Source organism: Syngnathus leptorhynchus, chromosome 3 (assembly GCF_054491065.1).
Source record: "Syngnathus leptorhynchus isolate UIUO chromosome 3, UIUO_Slep, whole genome shotgun sequence".
Taxonomy (NCBI): Eukaryota; Metazoa; Chordata; class Actinopteri; order Syngnathiformes; family Syngnathidae; genus Syngnathus; species Syngnathus leptorhynchus.
The window spans coordinates 8067442-8090392 of record NC_141197.1 but is presented as its reverse complement, the minus strand read 5'-3'; the positions used below and the strand labels follow the sequence as shown (position 1 = coordinate 8090392).

General features: G+C 39.4%; 1 protein-coding gene across 2 annotated transcripts; it reads left to right on the top strand.

The window, feature by feature from the left end:
• The first annotated feature begins 13355 nt into the window (after positions 1-13355).
• On the top strand, positions 13356-20332 carry LOC147059052 (RNA-binding protein, mRNA-processing factor 2a). Of its 2 annotated transcripts, none has more exons than XM_085907884.1 (8): positions 13356-13851; positions 15066-15143; positions 16457-16495; positions 16653-16715; positions 17637-17787; positions 18109-18272; positions 18889-18961; positions 19307-20332. In XM_085907884.1, the coding sequence occupies exons 1-7, from the start codon at positions 13798-13800 to the stop codon at positions 18952-18954; spliced, it is 615 nt and encodes a 204-aa protein (XP_085764010.1). In that variant the 5' UTR covers positions 13356-13797; the 3' UTR covers positions 18955-18961; positions 19307-20332. The 2 variants fall into 2 exon arrangements, with proteins under 2 accessions (XP_085764010.1, XP_085764011.1); XM_085907885.1 differs by having other exon boundaries at positions 13359-13851; positions 18109-18257.
• Positions 20333-22951: the final 2619 nt, after the last annotated feature.

Sequence of the window (22951 nt, the reverse complement as noted above, 5' to 3'; positions counted from 1 at the left end):
TTTTGTGAGCAGCCTGCAATTGCTTGAAAGACATCACTGGCTGACTTCACCATAAATGGAGCTGAGTTTTTGTAAACAGTACTTACCAAGCCGTGCTCATATGGCCTGTTAAGGACACTATATGAAGCTTGTCTTTTTGTTGGCACGCTTTGGTGGTACTTACTGCATGTTGGTGTAATTATTATTATTATTATTTTTTCTAGATTTAATATTTCTTTGGATACAAAATAGCACGACATAGTGTCATTCATTCAAACTGAAATTGTGCAAGGATCTTAATGTTCTGTGGTTTTAATGTTGCAATTATAGAGCACACTATTCATAACATTATGGTTATATTACATTATACTGACAATATCATGACCCTTAATGTTTCAACACAAACGCTCTTGCAAATTATAAGGCCCCAAGTCTGACAAGATCATATAAAAATGTATCTCACTCACTCACTCACTCACTCACTCACTCACTCACTCACTCACTCACTCACTCACTCACTCACTCACTCACTCACTCACTCACTCACTCACTCACTCACTCACTCACTCACTCACTCACTCACCCACCCACCCACCAACCTGATTTACCTTCAAATTGTGGAGGCCAACCATGACTAGGTTTGAACATAAAGTAGCTTTTTTTGCACACACATTCAAAAACAGTGACTGGCAACCCACGGAACATCTCCATCATCAAACGCCTACTCTTCCCAAATGACTTCCACCCTTTTACCCCCAAATCAATTTACCCTGACTTCACCATATTTTTGGTCTTCTTCAATCCACCCTCAAGAAGGGATAATTATTTTGACCAAGCAGATTGGGCTGAAGATAGACGTGTGATGCCATTTTGGGCTCATTAACTGAAGTTAAGTAAATTTAATGGAATGTGTCAGTGATGGCCTAATGGCTCAATAAGTAGCACTGCTGACATTGAACACAGAAAATATGGTTCAAATCTCGATCCTGGCAAGTGGCCCACCCATGAAAAATATACAAGTATTACAGAAAATGAATGGAAGCGCAGATACAGGACATAATTATATGAAATTCAAAGTACTATAACAAAATGGAGCACCTTTATTAGTATATTCTCTTGATGAAGTGCATGAGATCATTCAAAAAACATATATATATTTATACAGAAAAACTAAGGTGCCAAGTGAAGCAAGACTAGGTAGTTTCATCATTTGCCTGTGAAATTTGGTGTGACTTTTCAGAGCAGAGAATAAATATGAATCACTTTGAGTTGCATGATTGCAGCGTGCCTGCACAACTCACTGATAACAAAGACAAAGGCCCATTGAAATAAGTTGATAGGAATACTTAAAGCAGTCGATGTGGACAGCCGGTCAAGGCGAATGAGTTTGCGAGGTGAGGAAAGATGCATCAGAAATGTGATCAACACTCACATGGGAATAAACCTCTGGCTCACAGTCAAGAGGTTCAAATCTCAGCTCAGGCCTCCCTGTTTGGACTTTCCATGTTGTGTGGCTTTCTTCCACATTCCAAAAACATGCATGTGAGGTTAATGGAAAATTCTAAATACTCACTATATGGAAATATGAGAGTGAATGAACTGGGTTTACCATGCCTACCATGCAAAGCCAACTGGGATATGTGACCCTCATGAGAACATGTGTTAAAGAAAATGGAGAGATGCAACATCTGCAAAGAGATAACATATTTACATTTGGTTTTTTTTTCTTTATCCTGTGATTTGCAATGCAATACAGTATTCTTAATTCATACACACCTGGGCAATGAAAAGGCTGATATAAATATTTCTTATTATATATATATATTCTTATATATTTCTTAGATTTATTGCCTTGTTTAAGCACACACTATTGTTCTAAACAAAAATGTACACTAACTTTTCTCAATTGAAATTCACTGGATTTCTTTCATGTTGTTGTTGTTGTTGTTGTTGTTGTTGTTGTTGTTTTTGTTGGTGTTGGTTACCAACACTAGAAAGAAAAAAGCTAAAGTGAGATCTAAGTGGTGTGAAAATTGTTTGACTTTATAGAAAGGGTGAAACCATTACAGAAGCAAGGGTGGCTTAAAAATGCTGTCATGACAAAATTATAAAGTGTAACAAATTGTAGCCCTGTTTTTTTGGATCAATAAAATGAAACGGCATCATTTTATTCAGCATACCTAATCTGTTCCAACACACTAATGTGCCAAAGCGCATTGATTGGCTGTGATGAAGCCATATGAACTCTGCCTAATAACAAGTGACTGGAGCAAATAGGACCAATAACCAGAACAGTTCTGTGTATTGATGAAAAGGACATTTCAGAATGAGTCCAGAATTGGTCTGGAAGAGACCAGGCTGCTTCCTTATCTACTAGAACCATAAAAACTAGCAGACTTATCTACTATAACCATAAAAACTAGCAGACTTCCTTTTCACAGTTTAGTTCCTATAGTACGCTCCTTCATGCTCTACGTCTTTAAGACAACAATCTGGTTCTATATTTGTGCAAAAATGTTGAAATAAAATTTTAAAAGTGTAGGACAAACCCTACCCAAATTGAAATGCCAAAGTGCAGTCTTTTAAAATCTTTTAGTCATCCTCGGTATACTCTTTTGGTGTTGCAAGACAACTGCATAGGTTTTATTTGGGAGAGTGGATGTTTTAGGCTGACGACAAGTCCCGTGGTGCGAAACCAGGCCGGTAATGGGTGGAGCGAATACGGAGAGACAATTTTTTTATTTATTTTTTGACAGAGGGGGGTGAATCGCATTACCTACAGGCAGCCAATAGGCTGGCACTCTGCATCACCTTCACTCAGCTGCAGCATCTGTGGCCAACTTAGCACCATTCATAATGCATGCTCACCACTCCATCCCCTCCCCCCTCGCTCAGGCCTGTCATGGCCCGTTCCCTCTGACAAGTCAGCCAAACTCTACTTTAGCTCCTAAGAGGATGTCAACGGTTGCATAATTTAAATGCCACCCGCTGTTTTCAAGGTTCATGTTTTATCAAAAATGCAGCAGATTGGCTTTGGGGGGGAGTTTTTTTTTCCAAATGGGGTAGAAGAGGATGCTCCAGTTGAGACAATGGATGTGGGCGGTGACCAAAAGTTTCTCTTAGAAACTTTTTGGGGCTAACCTTAGTAACATGGTCAGCCCATTTTTTCCTCCAGACCTATAACATATTTTTAAACCATATATGGTCACGTGGCCATGCTTCATCGTGGCTTGCATCTCCAGCTGTCGCACAGGATGGGGTGAGTGGGGGTTCCCCAGCAGAGAGTTCCAATATGGAGGGCAGCATTGTCTCAAGCTTTTAGAACTTGGCTCTCGGGACTTGGCTTGTGGACCGGAAGTCTGTGGACTTGCGACCAACTCATTTGAAATACAGAAAATTATGACGAGGAGCGAAGATGATTTATTTTCTTCTTGTTCGTCCCTTGTTAGTCATCAAGCATGTTTCTGGTTTATAGTAAATGTTTTCTTTTCAGTTTTATTGATGTATTTATATTCATCGAGATTTCCCCCCAAATTTAAAAGGGCCCTTCAAGTTTCAAGGAAATCGTTTATGCCCAGTGGGACCTTTAAGGTTGACTGCAATTTCTGCCATGCTGCAGGTCAAATTCAGACTTTGACTTTTTCTAAATATTTCCCAGTGTGGAATATTTACTTTACAGGCAACAAACATTTTAAGTTAACACTAACAGCTGTCAGAAATAAGTCAATAGCAATCGGCAGTAAATTGTGAAAAACTTTGGAATACTCTTCGAACACACCCTAATTTTAATGAGGGAACCTCTAGCGTCTCATTTATTAATTGTCACAAACCTGTTCATTTAAATTGTATTACAAGTGACTACTGCTAACTAATCTCAGCATTTCAATAGATATTCTTCTCTTCTTTTTTCATTTAGGGCTTGTGGTGAATAAAACACAAATTGATCAACAATTAATTACATCTTTACATTTGAAAATGATGTCATCCATCATTGTGAAGCTTTCTGCAGAGAAATCCCACTGGATCTCTAAGATTTTCAAGCCGCTCTCTAAACCAAGGTTAATATTTGATGAAATTAGTTCTGCTCACTGCTTCTGCTCTCCTACTTCTGTCTTGCAAATCCAACCACATATTTTCCCCACCTTTTCATAAACAATTCCTTTGCATTCAATGTCAGTTTAAATCTAGTTGAAAAGAACATACAATTTTCACATTTAATATCTAATAAGACTCGTGTGAAGCAGTTTTCAACAAGAATCATCTCGCGGGAAAAGTCCATATGGATTAAACATTAACATTTTGTACGTAAAGATGAATTGTCGAAACAGGGCATTTGTAAAAACAGTGCTTTGTATTTGAGATAAACCAAACACTGCAGAAGTAAGAGAAAATCTATTTTACTGCAGAAGTAAGAGAAAATCTATTTTACTTCACTATTAAACAGGCAAAATGGGTTTATAATCCAGGTAGATCACTCTCTATGATCCTCACTATACAGTAATCAATTACAAATGCCACAAAGTCAACTTTTTGGATGAGCGAGTGGAGCAAAATCCCAGTGTTTACATGGCACGTACTGATTTAGTGTCTCTGAATGGCGTACCTAACGTCTCGCTGCTATTAAGTGCCTTGTTATTGTTCATTGGACGAGAACCATGCCTTCGCTCTATGCTGCTCCAAATGGAAGAGAAGAATGTGCGATTAACATGTTTAGTTTGGAGTCCTGTGATTGATACTCTGTGCCATTAGGAGATTTACCTTGCAAAGATTTACTGAGGTGCAATGTAAATGTTAGTGTGGACTCTGTCTATCTATCTATATCAATCTATTGCTTCCAAAAATATACCAATTGTTAGCACAATGACTATTTTTGCTTTGGACTAAAAACCCATGAGATCATCTCCCTTCAGTCTCGTCTTGAGCTGGTAAAAACGCAAGGAAGATTGTATTTTACTACTGAAACGGCTGTTGTTGTTTCGGCTATTTAAAACAATCCGACATCCATCATTAGTATAGCGCTGTGTTGGGCCACCAAAACTGAAACCAGAACACATTTCATGGATAGAATGAATTTAACACTACATTGCTAAAAAAAAAAAAAAAAAAATGCTCTACTTCCATGTTTTCCGCAGTTTTTATCGAGGAATGTTTGGTGTATGCTGTGGCCCGAGCCTCAAGTTCACTTTGCGTCCAGTGTCAACACATCACAAGTGCTACGCTTATGATGAGTATTGTTGTCACAAAACGAGGATGAGAAGAAAGATGGAGAAGCCATGCTAATTTTTTCAAGCTTTCATGCAGATGTAGATATGAAACATCAAAATAAATGACTGGGTGATGCGGTACACATGTCACATAAGGCTGGATGGAACCATGGTTAGCTGTGGGTCAATAAAAATGTGTGTGTAAAAAAAAAAAATAGTATATACAGACAGAAGACATGATTGGACACTATATCGAAAGGGAAATGTAATTCTCGGTTGAAAAAGACAGCCAAATTGTGTTCATTATGTAACAGTGTGGCCTAGACTTGTACCGATGAGAAAATATAAAGAAACTGTTTAATACATAACGCTCTGTCAGGATCAATCATATATCTTCATGTTACGTGAGCACCACACAAGGGCCCAGTTTGTGTTGACAAAACTCTAGTAGGCTTCATTTACTAAATCAGTCATGTAAAAAGAGCAGCTGGCTGATGAGGCTATTTTTGATTTGCATCCAAGTCATTACGTCAAGTTGTGGAATTTAATATTAGCCTTTCAAAGTACAACATTGTCTGATGTTGATTAGGCAACAAACTTTTTATTTTTTTACACAGTTGTTATGAAGCGTTGTGTTTACAAATGGGTGGCGGGTGGTTTACATTCCACAGCTTCTGCCCAAACAACTGAACGTGTGCACATCTGTCTGCTGAGCCCAAGTGTCCAAACATCAGTGAGATTTGCTGGAGGCTTAAGCGCCTGCAGACCCAGTCCATCGTCAATTTGTCAGTGGTGCCGCACTTCCTGCACCTGAGATTTCCTGGTAGAACATTGGCCATCCTTGTGCACCATCCCTCTCTGGATCTGACATTTGCTTCATTCAGTGGAGAGAGTTATTTTGATTAGATCCATTGATTAGAGAAACATATTTCAACTTGTAAGTGTTGCCCTTTTTGTTCAATTTTTAGATACAATTTGGTCAAAACAAATTTTACAAAAGTCGTACAGTCACCATACAAAGAACAATCGATTTTTTTTTCTTTTTAATGTACTATATTTCTTTTTCTGGAGCACAGCTGAGTGCTAGTAAAACAAGGAGAGAAATGCAAATGTGTCTATCAAGCAATCTACAGACAAATGAATTTAAACTCAAATACAAATGCAAAAATATTCTGTGGTCTCCAAATTGCTAATGTATCAGATTACTGTGGTATCTAATCTGGCCCACAGTTACATGAGCATTTCCCGGGGTAATTATGCTCCTTCCCTCCTCCTCTGCATCATTATGTTGTTTTCTCTCATTTTGAGTTTTCCCACCCACCGAACGTCCCCTAGAGAAGTCTAGAGCAGTCTCACATCCCTCCAGTGTCTGCTAGCTGGGAATCTGCTGCCCTTTGCTTGAAACGGAACAACCCTCTGTGTCCTATATTACATAAATAAACAGGAAGTGGAGGCTGTTTTGCCTCGGAAGGATGTAGCGAGTGGGTTTATTTTCTTCAAGTTCACAGTCATTTTACGAGATAAAGAGATGGCACGGCTCACATTTTTGTTGTTAGGATTGATTTAGGTCTTTTCATAATATCCTGTTCTTGCCACTTAAATGTTGTTCGTAACCTGAAGGTTGTTAGTCACTTAAATATTGTACAGAGACTGAGATCAACTGGAGTCAAATTCCTTGTTTGGTATGCACAAACTTGGCCAATAAAGTTGATTCTGATTAAAACAGGTGACATTTATATGTAAATTTTTCCCATGTTGTGGTAAATCTCAGTGGAGCTACAAATTTCCACTCAAGAGAAAAGAGTATCTATTTAAATGGTCCCAGTGGATCCTATCTGCAACATTTCCTCTTAAATAGCTCTGAGTGGTGGGAATGTTTCCAAGCAAAGGAAATACTTGAATGTTTATTATGTTCCACAAGTTACAAGATCAAGGACAAGCGCATCCCTCATTTTAATTTCTCCAAAGCCAAGAAAATGTGTTTGGGAAAGTGCTTTTATGGCAAATTTGCAAAAAGTTTGAAACATACAATCAAACTGTAAGTGGTCCACATTTGTTGTTTTCTTGCCTCAGTTAAAAAAAAAAATAGTACTCTTACCCTTTTGTTGTCAGTGTATGTCTGAGTCAATGATAGAAGGAATATTTGTGTGAGTTGAGTGTTTTCTCCACAAATGATTCATCCTAACGTGCTGAACGCAAGCACAGCTTGCTCATATTTGCTGGTTTACATTATCCGTGATGTGTAATCTCACCTGTGGTAAGGCTGTTTAATATTTCTTTAACTCCTTTCTACCAGTCTGCACTTCACATCCTCGATTTCACTTCAAGTTTGTTGTGTGTCCAGACTGATACAAGATATGGCATATTAAGTATTGTTTAGATGAGGCATATTAAATCATATTCAACATTACACACTTGATTATAATTGAGTGTTATGGCTGGAATATTCAGCAAACGTACCCGCAACCTTGTAGAAAATTGATTTGACACAGTTAAGTGGTAACAAGAAACATGTCACGATCCTGTATGACATAGGCTATCTCAGATATGAGATATCAAGGGAAAAGATCCATGTTTTGATTTAAGATTAGCGATTTGATTGACATGGAACATCATTGCCAAAGCTCAAAGACACACACACACACACACACGACAAGAGCACGATGTCAGATGACCTGCTGGTTTTTAGTTTTAACCTTCATCTTATAGCTTAATATGACAATGTTGGTAAAAAACATAACTGCTGGTGCTGATAATCATAAAGCCTGTACAGTAAATACTAATGGCATCTGTTTATAATGACTGAATGTTGTAATGAGTATAAATCAATAATTTATTGCGAGTATACCTACTCCTAACAGCCCCTCACTCCTTTGCCCCTGATTGAAGACGACAGTTTGGTTAAACTGCTTTAGAGAGAAATCACAAACTTTGTTGACTTTGTTGAATGTGATGATGACTTCTGTCCATTTTTTAAAGCGTTTGTCCTATTTTGTTTCCCAGGTGAGCTGGGGACTAACCCAGCTGTCATATGGTGCGAGGAACCCCGAATCACGCTAAACAGGTCACCAGCCAAACGCAGTATTTTTACAGACATCACTGTCTTGGCATTGTACACACAGAAATAAGCACCTCGGAATTTTTGTGCACGTCATTAGTGGAGTGTGAGGTTGATTGATTTCAAGCAAAAGTCATCCTTCTTCTGCTTTTCACAGGAGGTGTGACAAGTTGTGCAGCCCGATAAAAGGTGGCAACCAAAAACCTTTCTGCGAATCAGCAGTCAGAGAAAGGAATCTGAGCGATCAGATTGTTTCATCTCAGAGCCTTACATGTGTCCCCTGATCATTTTTAATGTATTCACGAGGAAGGAGACTTATCAGCATAGCGTCATTAATGTGTCCCAGGCCTCCCTCGCTCCATGTTTGGGTGAAAAGCTTCAAAGTTTCCCAGGGCCTCCAAATGGATGTTTGGCCCTACCACAGAGGACGCGGGGAACACAAGCTAAGTGCTTTAGCAGCGTGTGACTCTAACTCAGTGCGACAAGCTCAGTGTGGCGTGAAGAGGAAGAGTGCTGTGTGAGGTGACTTATGGGACAATGGGCCTGCTTCTCACAAATAAAACATGAGCCGTATACAGAGCTTCTCAAAATGTTCACTGTTGGCTTCTCTTACAGGAGGTGATGGTGGTGGTGTGGGGAGGATGTGTTTGTGTGTGTGTGTGTGTGGGGGGGGGGGGGGGGGGCAACGTGATTTAATGCTCCTGCAGTCATTTGATAAGCCAGCGGATACAATGGAGGGCATTTATGTGACATGATTTTGCTTTGTTTTTGTTGGAATTTCTTGAAAATGCAATGTGCTAACTACACTAGACAGGCAAATATTAATCTGAAGTTATTTATTCCTCTAAATGTATTTTCGACACTGAATCTTTCCACTTTTATAGTAAGTTTTGAGACACTTTCATGTTTTGCTTTTACGTTTGACCAATAAAAGTTTGCTCAATACGTATCTTCGCCTGGGTTGTGTTTTATCGTGGTGATGTTTCAGAAAAAAAAATCCACCTGTTGCTGAAACTTATCCTTAATTCATAAATATATTACATATTATTATTATCCTGAAAATCTGATGTGGTAGATAAAAAAAAACAAGAGCAAATCCTGAGAAGTTTCTTTGCTGCCCTGATTAAACAAATTGTAAAAAAAAAAAAAAAAAATGATGAAAATGCTATTAAATAAGAATTAAGTAGCATGGTGTAATTGAGCTTGATGCTTCTCATTGCCAAAAACATCATGCTTTTCATAGCCCAAAACTAACATGAGCATTCTAAATCACATTTTCACTTTAAGTAGTAGGGCGTCTTCCTCAATTTGCGTTGAAATATTCATCCAAAATGTACAATAGACCTTGTTTAAAAAGTATGACGTGTTCCTTACCAGCCACAATTTTACTGAAAGTCACAAAGAAATAATAAACAATACTGTGAAATGAATACTCCTCCAATAGTGTCAAACAAAAATGAGATTTATTACTTTTGTAAATACAACATTTTTATATAGCTCTTATCTCAGAGATGGACCTAATGCTGTCATGTACTTAAAAAAAACAATGTACTGCAATTATTATGTACATAATGCCATCTCTAAAATGTTCCTATGGTTTCTATTGTGGAAGTCTTGAGCGTGCAAAGCGCTAGAGCCAACAAACCACAGATGACTGACTTTTGCCTTCAATGACGTCAACTGGCTCATCAAAATGTGAGTGAAAAGCCACATAAATAAAACATATAGTAAGTGCGCCGAGTGCATACACATAAAACAATGTTTACTCACGGTCGCTGACAAAAAAAAAAAGTTTCTGCACTTTACTGATGCTTTTTAAACACTCGTCCTAAACACTCCGCACATGAAGATAGCACTGATTCTCAATTTTTACAATACATCTCAAAAGACTTGTCAAACTAATGATCCAAAAGACTTACAAAAAGAAGACAGTGAAAAATTACATCAAACACAAAATTTAGAGAATATGTGTGTAATATGTAATGTCTAGGGAAAAAAAAATGTATTTACATGCAGTGGGTATTGTGGAGCATTGCCATTGTCGCGTAAGGTGACAAATGTGAAAAATCTCATGGTTGGAGAAACAGCGAACGTTTAAAACATATTCAAAAGTTTGTCTTTGCAAATGAAAACATGATTCCACATACTGGCAGACGGAAATACACCAGGGCGAGGGGGTGCTAACGCACGGTCCGAAATCTGTCTAGACCCTGTTTAATCCCTCCAGCATTTTATTTGATATTCTCAAATATTGTTATGAATTAAGTCATTCATTTTCTCAGCTTCTCTATGTATCGGCGCAGGTTCTTTTTAGCCCTGGGAGAGAAAAAAAAAAATCCAGGAGCCATGCCTGCATACTGGCCAGCCGCCATGCTGTTTTTTTGTCCACTGCCACAGACAACCCAACTTAATTGAGTAGCATTTGAAGTCTTTAACATTAAAGGTGCTAAAAGACACACACACACATTCAAATAGTATAGTCATTTCAAACCACCAATGTTTAAAAAAGTCATGTTGTGATTTTACTGTCAAATATATAAAATGAGATCATTCTGTTATATAAAACGCACCAATCGGCTTCGACTTTTTATTAGTCTTACTTGCGGTGGCCTTGGTTCACGTTCAAACTTCCAGCATGTAAAAGTTGTACTTGCTGAATAAATTCATGATCGTGCTGCAGCAGATTGAATTTTTCATACGCTGCGAGTGTTGCTGCAATGACAAACAGAGCGTAATAGATGTCGTTCCCTCCCATTTTTAAACAATACAGCTGCCAGCTGCAGACCATTTCTCTGGGTTTTCTCATGTACGCATACCTTGGATTCAGTTTCTTTTTAGACAACCAAACAAAGAATATGAGGTCAGAATTCAAATTTCAATTATTATAAAGAAACTGAGGCAAGTGATGACTTTAAAGGCTTAACGCAAGTAATGTTAAAATGAAAGAGTCGAGCTAGGTGCATGTAGTTTATGAAGTAATCAACCCTTACAAAGCATTTGTACACTTTTGAAATAACAAATTTGTTTCAAAGCAATGAATGATACTCAGCGACACTGTCATTTAAAGGTTTGCACAAAGTCTCTCATTCAATGGCAATAGAAAATAATATTGTAACACTCAAGATCATTTTTTGAAGGTTTTCTTTGGTCTTGTCTCCAACTCGTGACTTGACCTGCCTTTCTTTCATTAATGCCATAATAATGAGAAATCATTTGGACGAACTCAACCCCCTCCTTCATAATGTTGTGACTCTGGGCTTTTGAGAGGGGGCATTATTTTGAAACCCCACCATGTATAGATTACAAAAGGCTGTAGTCTCATGTGTCTTAAATGCAACTGTTGTTGAAATCTTTCAAAAATACATACAAGAATTGATTTCCTTTGGCAAGAATTTAGTTGACATTAATTGTTTGCACGATATGCTTTGAAAAGGTTACAGACTATTTGGCTGTCAAATGTATTCAAAGAAAATAAAAATGAAAGAGAGAATGTCCTTTTGGTAAGAATTTGATCATGTTAATAACGATTTCTCATAATAATTAACAACAATGTAAAAAAATGGTAAGTAATGACATCATCTCAAAGTGTCTTATGTCTGGGAACGTCAATCCAGTTAAATGAGAAAAAAAGCAAAATATTAGAAACAACCTTCAGTATGTTAGAATGCAGTTGCACAAACGGCATACATGATTACATACAAATGTTGCATCGGATGAACAAATATTGATTTAACATGATAAAACACATCATAACAATAATTTTAGACAGCATATCTTTCACCGAGGTTTTGTTGCAAAACGTGTGATGAATGGCACGCACTCGTCCACATCGGCAACATTAAATCCATGATGACGACTTGCCTATTTTTAGACGAGATGCTTGCAAGAAGGCCAGCAACACTATGCGTCCCTTCAACGGCCCCACCTCGTCCTGCAAGTCTGATTGTGTTTCTACACAAAGTCCGGAAGCTGTCTGGCCTTTTAGAGCTGATCGTTGGGAGGAAACACACTGCATGCCGGTCGGGCACATGTCCAGGTCTAAGTCCACGGCCGCGTCACTTCACAAACAGGCCCTTTTCTTTTCTCCTGGTGTAAAACAGCATTGTTTTTATCCTTCAGGAATTTAGTTAATGACAGCTCAATCGGCGTGTTGTGTTTTATGAGTCCGAAAACGAACGTGTGTTTACGTACGCGCGCGCAAGAACGAGAACGCATAAAATACATTTCGGAAAATATTTGGACGAATGGACTGAGAGCATTCTCTATATTTATTAAGTAAAACACAAATATTTATTCATGGAACACAGGGTCATTTTATTATTTTTAATATAGCTGCTCGGAAAGTCACTGTGCATTATATTTGTATTATCAGACGTTTCAATTTGGAATTCACACACGTATGAAGCCCACGTCCAGTATTCTGAAACAGGGCAGATAATAAAAAATATAAATGCACACTTTGTTTATTTTACAATATAGCATACTGTATTGTGTATTATCGAAACGTATAATATCAATATATTCCTCTATCTTTTTGCTATGACTCGTAAATAATCTAAAATAATAGAATGGTAGAATAATCTAAAATAATAGAATAGTAGAATAACAAAAAGGACAAAACGTCTTGAAATCACAATTAAGATACATTAATAATTGGACAAACTATGAGCCAGATGAATATATAAGCCCGTTGTGACCAATGTTGTAGTTTTCCTCCATGCACAGGACATTAAAATGCCATGATAAATATTACACATACAAAAAAGCTACCTTTAAATTCACCACTGCGTGCGCGTTGACTGTAATGAAGTCATGCAATAAAAATAATCTTTTAAACAGTTTTTTATTCAGTCTACGGGTACGCTTGTTCTTTTATTCTGAGGTAAGTCTATATGATTTTTTTTTCTTTTCTCAAAAGAGATCTTTAAAAAATCCCAAAGAAATTGATGGTGTCCCTAATAAAGTGGCAGTGTCAACGCTGCCAGCTTATTGGCTGAGCGGGTGAGGGAACGCCGACGAGGGCGGGGCGAGGCGAGGCAGTGGAGGGCGGATGGGTCTCTTCCTGGCACAGCTGAGGCGCATCTACAGCCTGATTGCGTCCCCGCACACACATAATTGATGACCTAATTGAGAAGCGGGAGGAGGAGAAAAGTTGACTTGTTCCTCCTGTTCAAATGTAGTCCCACAACTGAGGCCATTGATGTGAGCGGAGAGGCGTTCAGCTTTTTACTTGCACTTCTTTCCCCCGTCTTTCACCCTCACACACGGAGCACAAATCCACCGTCTCACCTTTAGTTTAGCGCGACTGCTTACTTTTCCGTCACTCCTTTTGTTTCCCCCCCTTCCTTAACTTATTTTAGGGAGGGGTACAAACATTCGTCCTTTTCGAATCGAAGCTGTTCTGAAGAAGAAAACGAACGGTCAACGCCTTCACCCCCGCACCCACGCCATTTCGAAGTTGTGCGATCTTTACCGGACTGTCAAAGGAGCCGCAACCCACTTTGGGCCACTCTCACCCGGCCAGAACGCACTCGACGCCGCAGCAGCATCTTCAACATGAGCCTCAAGACGGACCCGGAGCCCAACAACAATGTCTCCATGGAGGAGGAGGTCAGGTTCACCTTTTTCCCTTCACTTTGTCTGTTCATTAAACCAAGTCAATAAATATCTCCGGAATTTTAAGCTTTTCTTTTCCTTGAACTGAGCGCTGCTTTTCGAAATTGTATGACAACGAAACCTGAATGATTAACTTTAAATCCGTATTCAACATTTGACATAACCTAAAAATTGGAACATCATTTATAAGCGTGCGTCTTAGAGCAGTTCGTGTAATAGTGACTTTTAATGGGTAAACTGCGTCCTAATCACTAATTCCGTTTTAAGGATTTAAAATAAAATCTGTATTTCGAAATTGCGACTACTGTGTGACTAGGATGATTTATTCCATTTGCCAGCAACAATTGTTTAATAGTTTGGACTAATGAAGACACGCAGGAGGGGAGCGCTGCATCGGCTCTTTTGTTCGACCCCCCCCCCCCCCCCTTTTTTTTTTTTTGTTAGTCCCAATCAAAGCTTGTGTGCATTGCAGATTACCTAAATACTCTCTTCACTAATTCATCCTCTGTTGTAATAGCAGCTGCTCAGGCATGTTTTTAGTTGTTGCATGGGAGGAAATTAGTACTGCGGCACCTGAAAAATGGCCGAGCGGTGGCAGGGTAGGGGTCAGAGGAAGGAAATGGTGTCACGCTGCGAACTGTTGTCCAGCGCTGTTCCTCTGGCGGCCCCATTGTAGCAGAGGCCTCCCCACCAGCTGAGAACTAATGGGCTCCGCGCACTGTTTGTTTCCACAGCCACTCTGGGCTTCACTTGGCATCGGCCTTCAATGAGCTGTGCACGCCCAGCAGGATGGGAACCTTGTTTGGTTTTTGCTCATTTAGGGACATCACAATGAGCGTTCTTTCACTAAGGGTTGATTCATGGGTGACCTGCTTGTTAAACCGAACAGCACTTTGTATTTTCCTTTCTCATCGTCTGGTTAGAGGAGTGGTCATCTAAAAGGAACTTGTGATTTGTCTAAACGTGCTGTAACAAATACTTTTTTTTTTTTTTCAATAAGGGCCTCTATGAAACTGGAGCGGTACATTTGTATTGACATGCTACCATGAGAGGTTAACAGATTTGATTTTGGCTCATTAAGTGACAAACGTTCTTAAGGGGAAATATAAAGTTCCAATTGTCCGAAGCTATTCTTGTAAGAAATTGACGGGTTCAATCCGTACGTCAAGTGTCATCTTGCTTTAACGTTTTTAACGTCCAAATTTCAGGTACGAACACTGTTTGTCAGCGGCCTACCAGTTGATATCAAACCACGAGAACTGTACCTTCTCTTCAGGCCATTCAAGGTATGTCGAATGTTTGGCGTAAACCTGTGAAAAAAGATTCAGCTGAAATAAAAAAAAAAAAGGTTATTTGTCTTAACCAATAGTGAAAGTTAGTTAGTTAGTTAGTTAGTTAGCAATCAAGTAATCGTATGTATTAACCTTTTACCTTGGAGTGGTCCAAATATTGTATCAGCCTCAACAGCAATTCATTAATTTTTGCATTCTTTCATGAAAACCAATTTTCTTGAGTTTAGTCAAAACAAGAAGCAAATGTCTGCTTTTACTCCGGAAAACAAAAAGTGCACCAATAATTGAATCAGTTCAGAAAGGTTTGGTGAGTACAATGTTAATCCTTTGTGTGCTCTTTAATTGTTCATCATTTTTATCATTAAGCAATACCAAATAAAGGACAGTATAAATGAAAAATATTAAGTAGCAATTGCCCTGTTATTTTTGTTGTATTATTTGCATTTTTTTTGTTAATAGTGTAAAATGAATGCCTTGGTCCAAAGGTTGGGAAACACTGATCTAGATGTGCACTCTAAGACGATTTGTTCAAGCTGGTTTGTACATAAAGGCTGAAATCCAACAATCTCCCTGGTAATGAGTCCAAATATTTGCATATATGGAAATGAGGCCGCATCATTGTTCATCCACGGCTGTGTTCAGCCGGTTCCAAAACAGCCCTCCCACTTGTGTCCTAACTAACCAAATTGGAAGTGGTATCCCTCGCACATGGATGATCCTGCGGAATGTGTAAATGAGTAATCCTCGTCACTGACCGACCGACCGACCGACCAACCCTGTGTGTGACCCAACTTGCTCACTGGAAAGGGAGATATTTTCCTCGAACGGCGCATAAGCATTGCAAAATGGCTGAAATTTTGTTTTGTTACAGTAGCTGCTCTGCCGACTGGCTGCAGGCTCCTTGTATACTTTTCTCATGAGGTTTCAGGCAACTTTTTGCTTTCCAAAAATATTCAGTACAACTATGCTCTGTCAAGAATTTTCTGCAACAAATAAATGTTTTCCCCGATAGGAACGCCAGTCAAGGCTGACATTTTTCTCTTCCTTAAAATCCTCGGGGTGTAGCAATGTGGTAGAGGATGTCAATTTGGAAGTTGTAACCGCCCGGTCTGAAATGGCATCCAGTGTATTTTGGGGAGGGGGTTAAAAAAAATAAGTAGTCTTAATGTTTGCATAAGAAATACAACAGGAGCCATGCTGGCTGCAAACTGATCTCCAGCTGACAGAAGCAGGTCTCTCTTCCTTCATGCCTGAGTTCCTTGCATGTGACTCCACGATGGATAATTGGCTGTCTTTCTTCTCTGCAGGGTTATGAAGGGTCACTGATTAAGTTAACATCAAAACAGGTGAGTCTCCATCTGATGATTCTGAAAAAAAAAAAAAAAGACTCTTTTGGTAATGTTAGTCGTTATTTGTCTGGTCTGTGTCAATTCCCTTTCCTATTTGATTTTTGTTCTGTCAAATAAACGTGCTTGACGCCCTCAGTATTTTTTTGTCTTCCAGCCTGTCGGGTTTGTAACATTTGACAGTCGATCTGGAGCGGAAGCTGCGAAAAATGCTCTAAATGCAAGTATTCTGATTTATTTCTTTTTTTTTTTTTTTTTTTTTTAAATGATTTTGTTGCTCTAACCAATGTAAGAAGAGACGGGAGTGTTTTGAAAATCCTTTCCCATCCGTTTTCCAACAAGTCAACTCTTTCTGTCTTTTCATAATTCAATGGCAGGGACTTTTTTGGAAAGATGGGAGAATCCTGTAGCATTACGGTAGTTTACTTTGACCTTGATACACATCCATTTTTAGTCTGGTGTAGCTTTTCCTAATTTTGCATATCACTGCTTTACTCTACTTGTTCCTTAGCCACGTTTTAGTGTTATTTGAACACATCTTCAGTAGAGTAACCTTATTTTTGTCACTCATAGGCCACGATGGCAGTGTCTAACACACATACACACTCATAGCCTAGCCTTCCTTATGAGCATCACCTCCTAGACACAGCAGATGGCGCACACACAAACACACTCAAAAGACTTCTCACTTGCATGTGGGCACAGCGCTTAGGGCACCAAAACACAAGCAAGGTAAAACCACCCCTACGATGCCACTTGGTCTTGTCGTCGGCCCTTTCCTCATCTCTCCTTCTCCTCCTGACTTCCCGTGGCTGGATTTTTGTCCAGTCGCGTGAGCTCAAGGTTTCATTCTGAGGAAAGAGAGATGAAAGCGTTTGCAAATACTTTCAGGTTGTATCCTTCAGCAAGTCCTTTGTCCTGACGTCCTCAACTGTTCTGCTTAGTCGGGAAGAATATTGGCTGCGTTCTCCATATGTCAGAGCAGAACAGTGCCGGCCGGGCTCGAGGGATATCGGAAGGATACATCCGAAGTATTGAAACATGGTTGTAGGAAAGGAGATGGCGCGAGAGTCAACTAAAGCCCCGCAAATCTCAGCCCACCTCCCTTACAATCCAATGTCCCCCTCCGTTTCTCCTTCAGGGTATCCGTTTTGACCCCGAAAGCCCTCAGACCCTGCGCTTAGAGTTTGCTAAAGCCAACACGAAGATGGCAAAGAGTAAGCTGATGGCCACACCGAACCCCACAAATATCCACCCTGCTCTAGGAGCACACTTCATTGCACGGGACCCATGTAAGTTGTACGTGCGGCTGCACCCTCTAGGCTCCCCTAACCCTCTCACTTGGCCACTGTCTTCATGGCAGTACTGATGTTTAAAAAGTGTTTAACAAATCTAACACCCCCTGCACATGCATGCGTCTCGATTCTTTAGCCGCTTTGCTTTTCGAATGACTTAACTTTCTCAACGGTCATCGAAATGGTTTTAGACATGGTCGTGTTTCTTTTGCATTTGGTGAAACGGGGCATTTCACTCGAGTAAGATGACTGGCCACTTAGAGCGCTTGGTTGTAAAAACAATGTCAATTTTCCAGCGTGTGCCCTTTACACCCTCAGATGACCTGACAGGGGCAGCACTGATCCCAGCCTCTCCGGACGCGTGGACCCCTTACCCACTGTATACAGCTGAACTGACCCCTGGCCTCCCTCATGCGGCCTTCACTTATCCGGCGGCGGCCGCCGCTGCCGCAGCCCTCCACGCCCAGGTGAGGGACCAACCGGTGTGTGTCTCTCTTCTATCTTGCACACTTCCTGATTTCAAATGTTCACTTTGGTTACCGGTGTCATTGATGAGCTTTCTGACATTGCTCTGTTCAATCAAAGGGATTTGCTATCATGTTGAACGAGTGAGTACTCGGCGTGTTTCACCTGGGTCAGTCATAGGTGCTTTTAAGTAGGATCTGACATTTTCCTAAAACTTTGACGCTACCTGCTTTGCTGGCAGTGTCTAAGAAGGCTTAAAAAAAGAATATCATGTACCATCTGAGTCATTTCAAATTCATTGTTTGCCAATTCCATTTAATTGTTGGAGCACAATGGAGGGAATGCTACATCACAAAGCGCAATGACCTGGGCCCTTGTGCTAGCCACTTGAGGCTGAGGAATGCTTGCGATTTACTTGGTCAAATACTTCTGACTTAATGTAGCCAAAATGTGTGCATTGGAAAAAGTTAGGAGGGGGGGGGGGTCTAACTGCAATCTGAGATTTCATAATTTCGCTTATGTTGTAGCCAAACAAGACATTTCTGATAAACCAATTACTTGACTTTGATAGAAAAATCAACCCTTAGATCCAAGTTTTGAATCACCTCATTTTGGTCATGACTGTTTCTTTAGATGCGCTGGTACCCAACTCCCTCAGACACTTCCCAGCCTGGATGGAAGTCCCGCCAGTTTTGTTAGATACTTGGTGAGTGACCTTTAGTTCAACCCTGTTGAGATTTCACGATCGGTCTTTCTGTGACTAATCATCTCGTTCAAGCTTGTCGACAGTCACAAAGAAATTGAGCCCAAAATGTCAATTCAAATTAGAACAAGAGCTAAAACGGGCTGGTGTTCAAGGAATAGAAAGTCTAATAGAAATACAAACCAGTTTGGGCCTTTATTATTTTTTTATTGTCGCTTTATTGATTACAAAACAAATTATGTCTTAAAGACTACCCGGGGCAAATTTGTCAGTGCTTAACTGTAGACACGCGTGTGTAGTAAGAATACAAAGTGTTACTTTGGGCTAACATGGTTTTGTTTTCTGCAGGCACCCGGAAACCACACTTTTGTCCAGTTGACGTGAGGTTTGCCAAGCTCATTAATTTAATCAGGTTTATTTAATGGACAGATGTGCATTAGAAACAGTATTTATATCCTTGCCAATTGTCTTTTGGAGGGGGGAGTCTGAGTAGAAAAACCATCTTGCTGTTGACAATCTCTTGTGCCCCCCCTTTTTGCGGTACATCTTAGCACTTGATAGAACCTTTTGCAAGCTAGTCAAAGCTCCATGGCTCATCGTTGCTGAGGGGGGGGGGGGGAGAAAAATAAAAAACACCGCAAAGTTGTAGGAGTCCCACTGTGGCTTACAACTACTCTCAGAAGTGTGAAGACGTTGCATGTTCAAGTCTTTTTGGCATGAATTTAGAACCGTTCTGTGTATCCTAATTTCCTTAGTGTTGCCTCTTTCCTTCTGGTCTGAGCAGCAAAACCTTTTGTTCCCGTAGCTCTGTCAAAGCTTGGCTTTTTGTTCAGTGGCTTGTCTCGCATGGACCTTGTGAAGGCATCTCCTCGTTGGGACAATCCCATTCCCGTGATCATATCATTGTCATTATTTGACCAGAATAAAGTACAAGTATTTTTGTACTTTTTGTGTAATGTGTGTGTATATGCGTTTTTGTGCAACTAAATGAACATGTATACATTGAATGTTTAGTTGTCTTTTGTTTTTGGTGGTAATTTTTGTTCCTGTAATCCTGTTGAAATAGTTTTGGAGGAAGAAAAGTGCAATTTGTTTAATGGGAAGTGGGGGTATCTGTCCAAAAATAAATGCAAGTATTCTGAACATGGCGTGTGCCGTTCTGCTAAAATGAGATTGCTGTGAAATGATCTTTCAGAATGTGAAACTGGACTGCAAACTTTTGAGAGGGGGGGGGGGGGGCTGTTTTGAAAAAGCGAAGCAGGATTGGAAGAGGACGAATTTAGTTTGTGGTTTAGAAACATGTTTGTCTCTGTATCTGCTGTGCATAAGATGTAAACAAAAATACCCATCTTATGAATAAAAGAAGTGAATGCATTTGTTTAGTGATCCCTTATTTCTGACAAACTACTTAGAAGATTGCAAATGTATACAGTTTATTACACAGCAGATGTTTTGTATCAATAAGGAATCCGGCTATTCATTTGTTAATGCACCAATGCATTAGTGTCTTTCTGCATCATGTGTGGGGTTGACCTCTTAAGATGGTAAGACATTCTGCTCAACCGACCCTAATGGCTCCTCCAGGGACTGTTCTCAGTGTGACGTCTGACTAACTATAAACATTTGCTCTCGATACCGTTCAAAGTTATAGATGAGTGCATCGGTGTCTGACCATCATCCTGATCAGGTTGTCCGATTTTGAAATCATTCAAACTGGACTGATCACCAGGAAATCGTAGGCGTGATAGACAAAATAATTGCACCAATGGATTTGTTCTTTGGTGAGCCAAAGTCAACGTGTTGGTAGGAAAGTCAACTTACTGCAAAAGAACACACACAGGACCTGGATCAAACTGAAGACCTTGCTGTGAGATCTATTTTTATTGAAAAGGGATTGAAAGCAAAACTGCAGGCAATTCCTATAGACAGCATATTTACCCAAGAAATGCTCACTCTTCTATCCTTTGTGGAAATCTAAAGTGATGTGGTTCATTTAACTTGACTTTCACACTGATCTGGATTGACATGAAATCAATATGTACTGCCAAGATGTGTGACTGGAAAGCGGACTATTTTCATGCCCTTTTCTTTTCCCTCTCCAAACTGACTTCAGCATGTTTTAATCTTATGGGTGCAAAAACAAAATCACAGATTAAAGATTGGAGGTGTTTTCCTATTTTGCACTGGTAGTATATGTTCAAAAGTATGTAGAAAATGCACTGTATATTCAAATTTTGAACACAAAAAAAGTACATTAAAAAGCTTTTACACTAACTTGGCAATACATTTCAATGCGGAGTAAATAAGGATGTTCAGCTATAAAAGCAACCTTGAAGGCGAATGAAGCAGCTCCAGTGTTTTAGCGAAGCTCACTGTTTCCACCTCCTGTTTGATTGCGTGTATTACATTCTGGGAGGACCTTGCTGAAATGAAACTGCATGCACTACTTAGGTTGCTGTGATGCGAAGTGAAAGAAAATAATGAATAACCTCCATTGTAAGTATATGAAATTCTGAAAAGGCAACATTTTTGTCTCTTAACTATGCGTACAGTGCCATGCAAGTCTTTGCCACTTCTCAAATTCTTTTTGCATAGTTTACCAACTTAAGCTAAAGAACATCAATCAAATGTAAATATCAAAGATACTGTACTATTGATTGGAGATTTTATTAACAGACTGTGCGTAGAAATCTTTGATTTCTCACTGCCATCTAGTGGACAACTAATAAGATGCAATGAGTTTGAAGAGTGCTTTTTGAAGCACACTCTGCAAGCTTGCCACCAGTTTCTTCAACAGAAGTGAAATCAAAATGTCACCACAACTCCTAGTAGACTCACTCCAGCAAATTTGACATCTGATCAAATTTGTATTAAAATGTATCTATCCAGATGATTTCATAAAAACTTATTTTGTATATTAAATTATTGTAATATGTTGATATTCTCAAACATTGAGGTGGGCATGGAGAGATGTGCATGTGAATTATGGTTACAATTGGTTTTAGGTTCCTAATATTAAGCCATGTTGGGCTTTTTCTCTATAGTGAGGATCTACGACAGTGGTGTCAAACATAAGGCCCACGGGCCAGAACGAGGCCTAATTCTGTCTGCAGGATGAATGCAAGAAAAACAAGCATTAGATTTTAGTCATTTATTTTTTTAATAAAATTATATCCCACAACATCCACTAGGCATGCACTATTAATGTCAGGGTCAACCAGTGCACTCTTACAGGAGAAGCAGCAGCACTAAATCACAGATGAAAACAGGCAACACACCTTCTGCTAGTTATGGTGGAGTCTACAGTTAACTAAAATGTCTGTCACAAAAGAGTAATATTGAGTGCAGAGTTTTCCAAGGAAATTCCTCCACCATTGTTCTTGGTGTATATTACACACACAATCATACACACATATTTACACTCACACATTCATCCACAGCTACACTCTTTTTGTATTGATTGTATTGATAATTTCAACCCATCAATACATTCGTACATGCACTGGAGCGATGCAGTGATCTGAAATTGAGGTCCATGATGGTTTATTGGGTTACATTTCTAAAGAAAAAAAATTACTAGCTTTAAACCAATGACTTGCAATTCTATGAAATGTATCATGGCTACCTATACTCTAATAAAAAAAAATAGACAAGTTGAATATAGTCTCTGAATTGCATTGCAGAAGAAACGGATTAAAAATCAGATGATTGACTCCAATGGAAAAAGTGCGATAGGGTCATCACTAGCATTCATTCTGATTTGAAGTTTCAGTCGCTCATTAAAGTAGTAAAATTTTCAGCTTATTTTTTCAAAGCAGTCATATATTCCTATTTCTACAGTATAATATCCACCACAACTCATCCAGTGAAGCCATGGTTAGATGTTGGTGATTTAAAATGAGCACTTGATTTTGTTTTGATGCCAGCAATAGGCAGTCAAGCAGAGCCTTGACTCATTTGCATGGCCTTCCATTAATAGTCCAGACAGTGCAG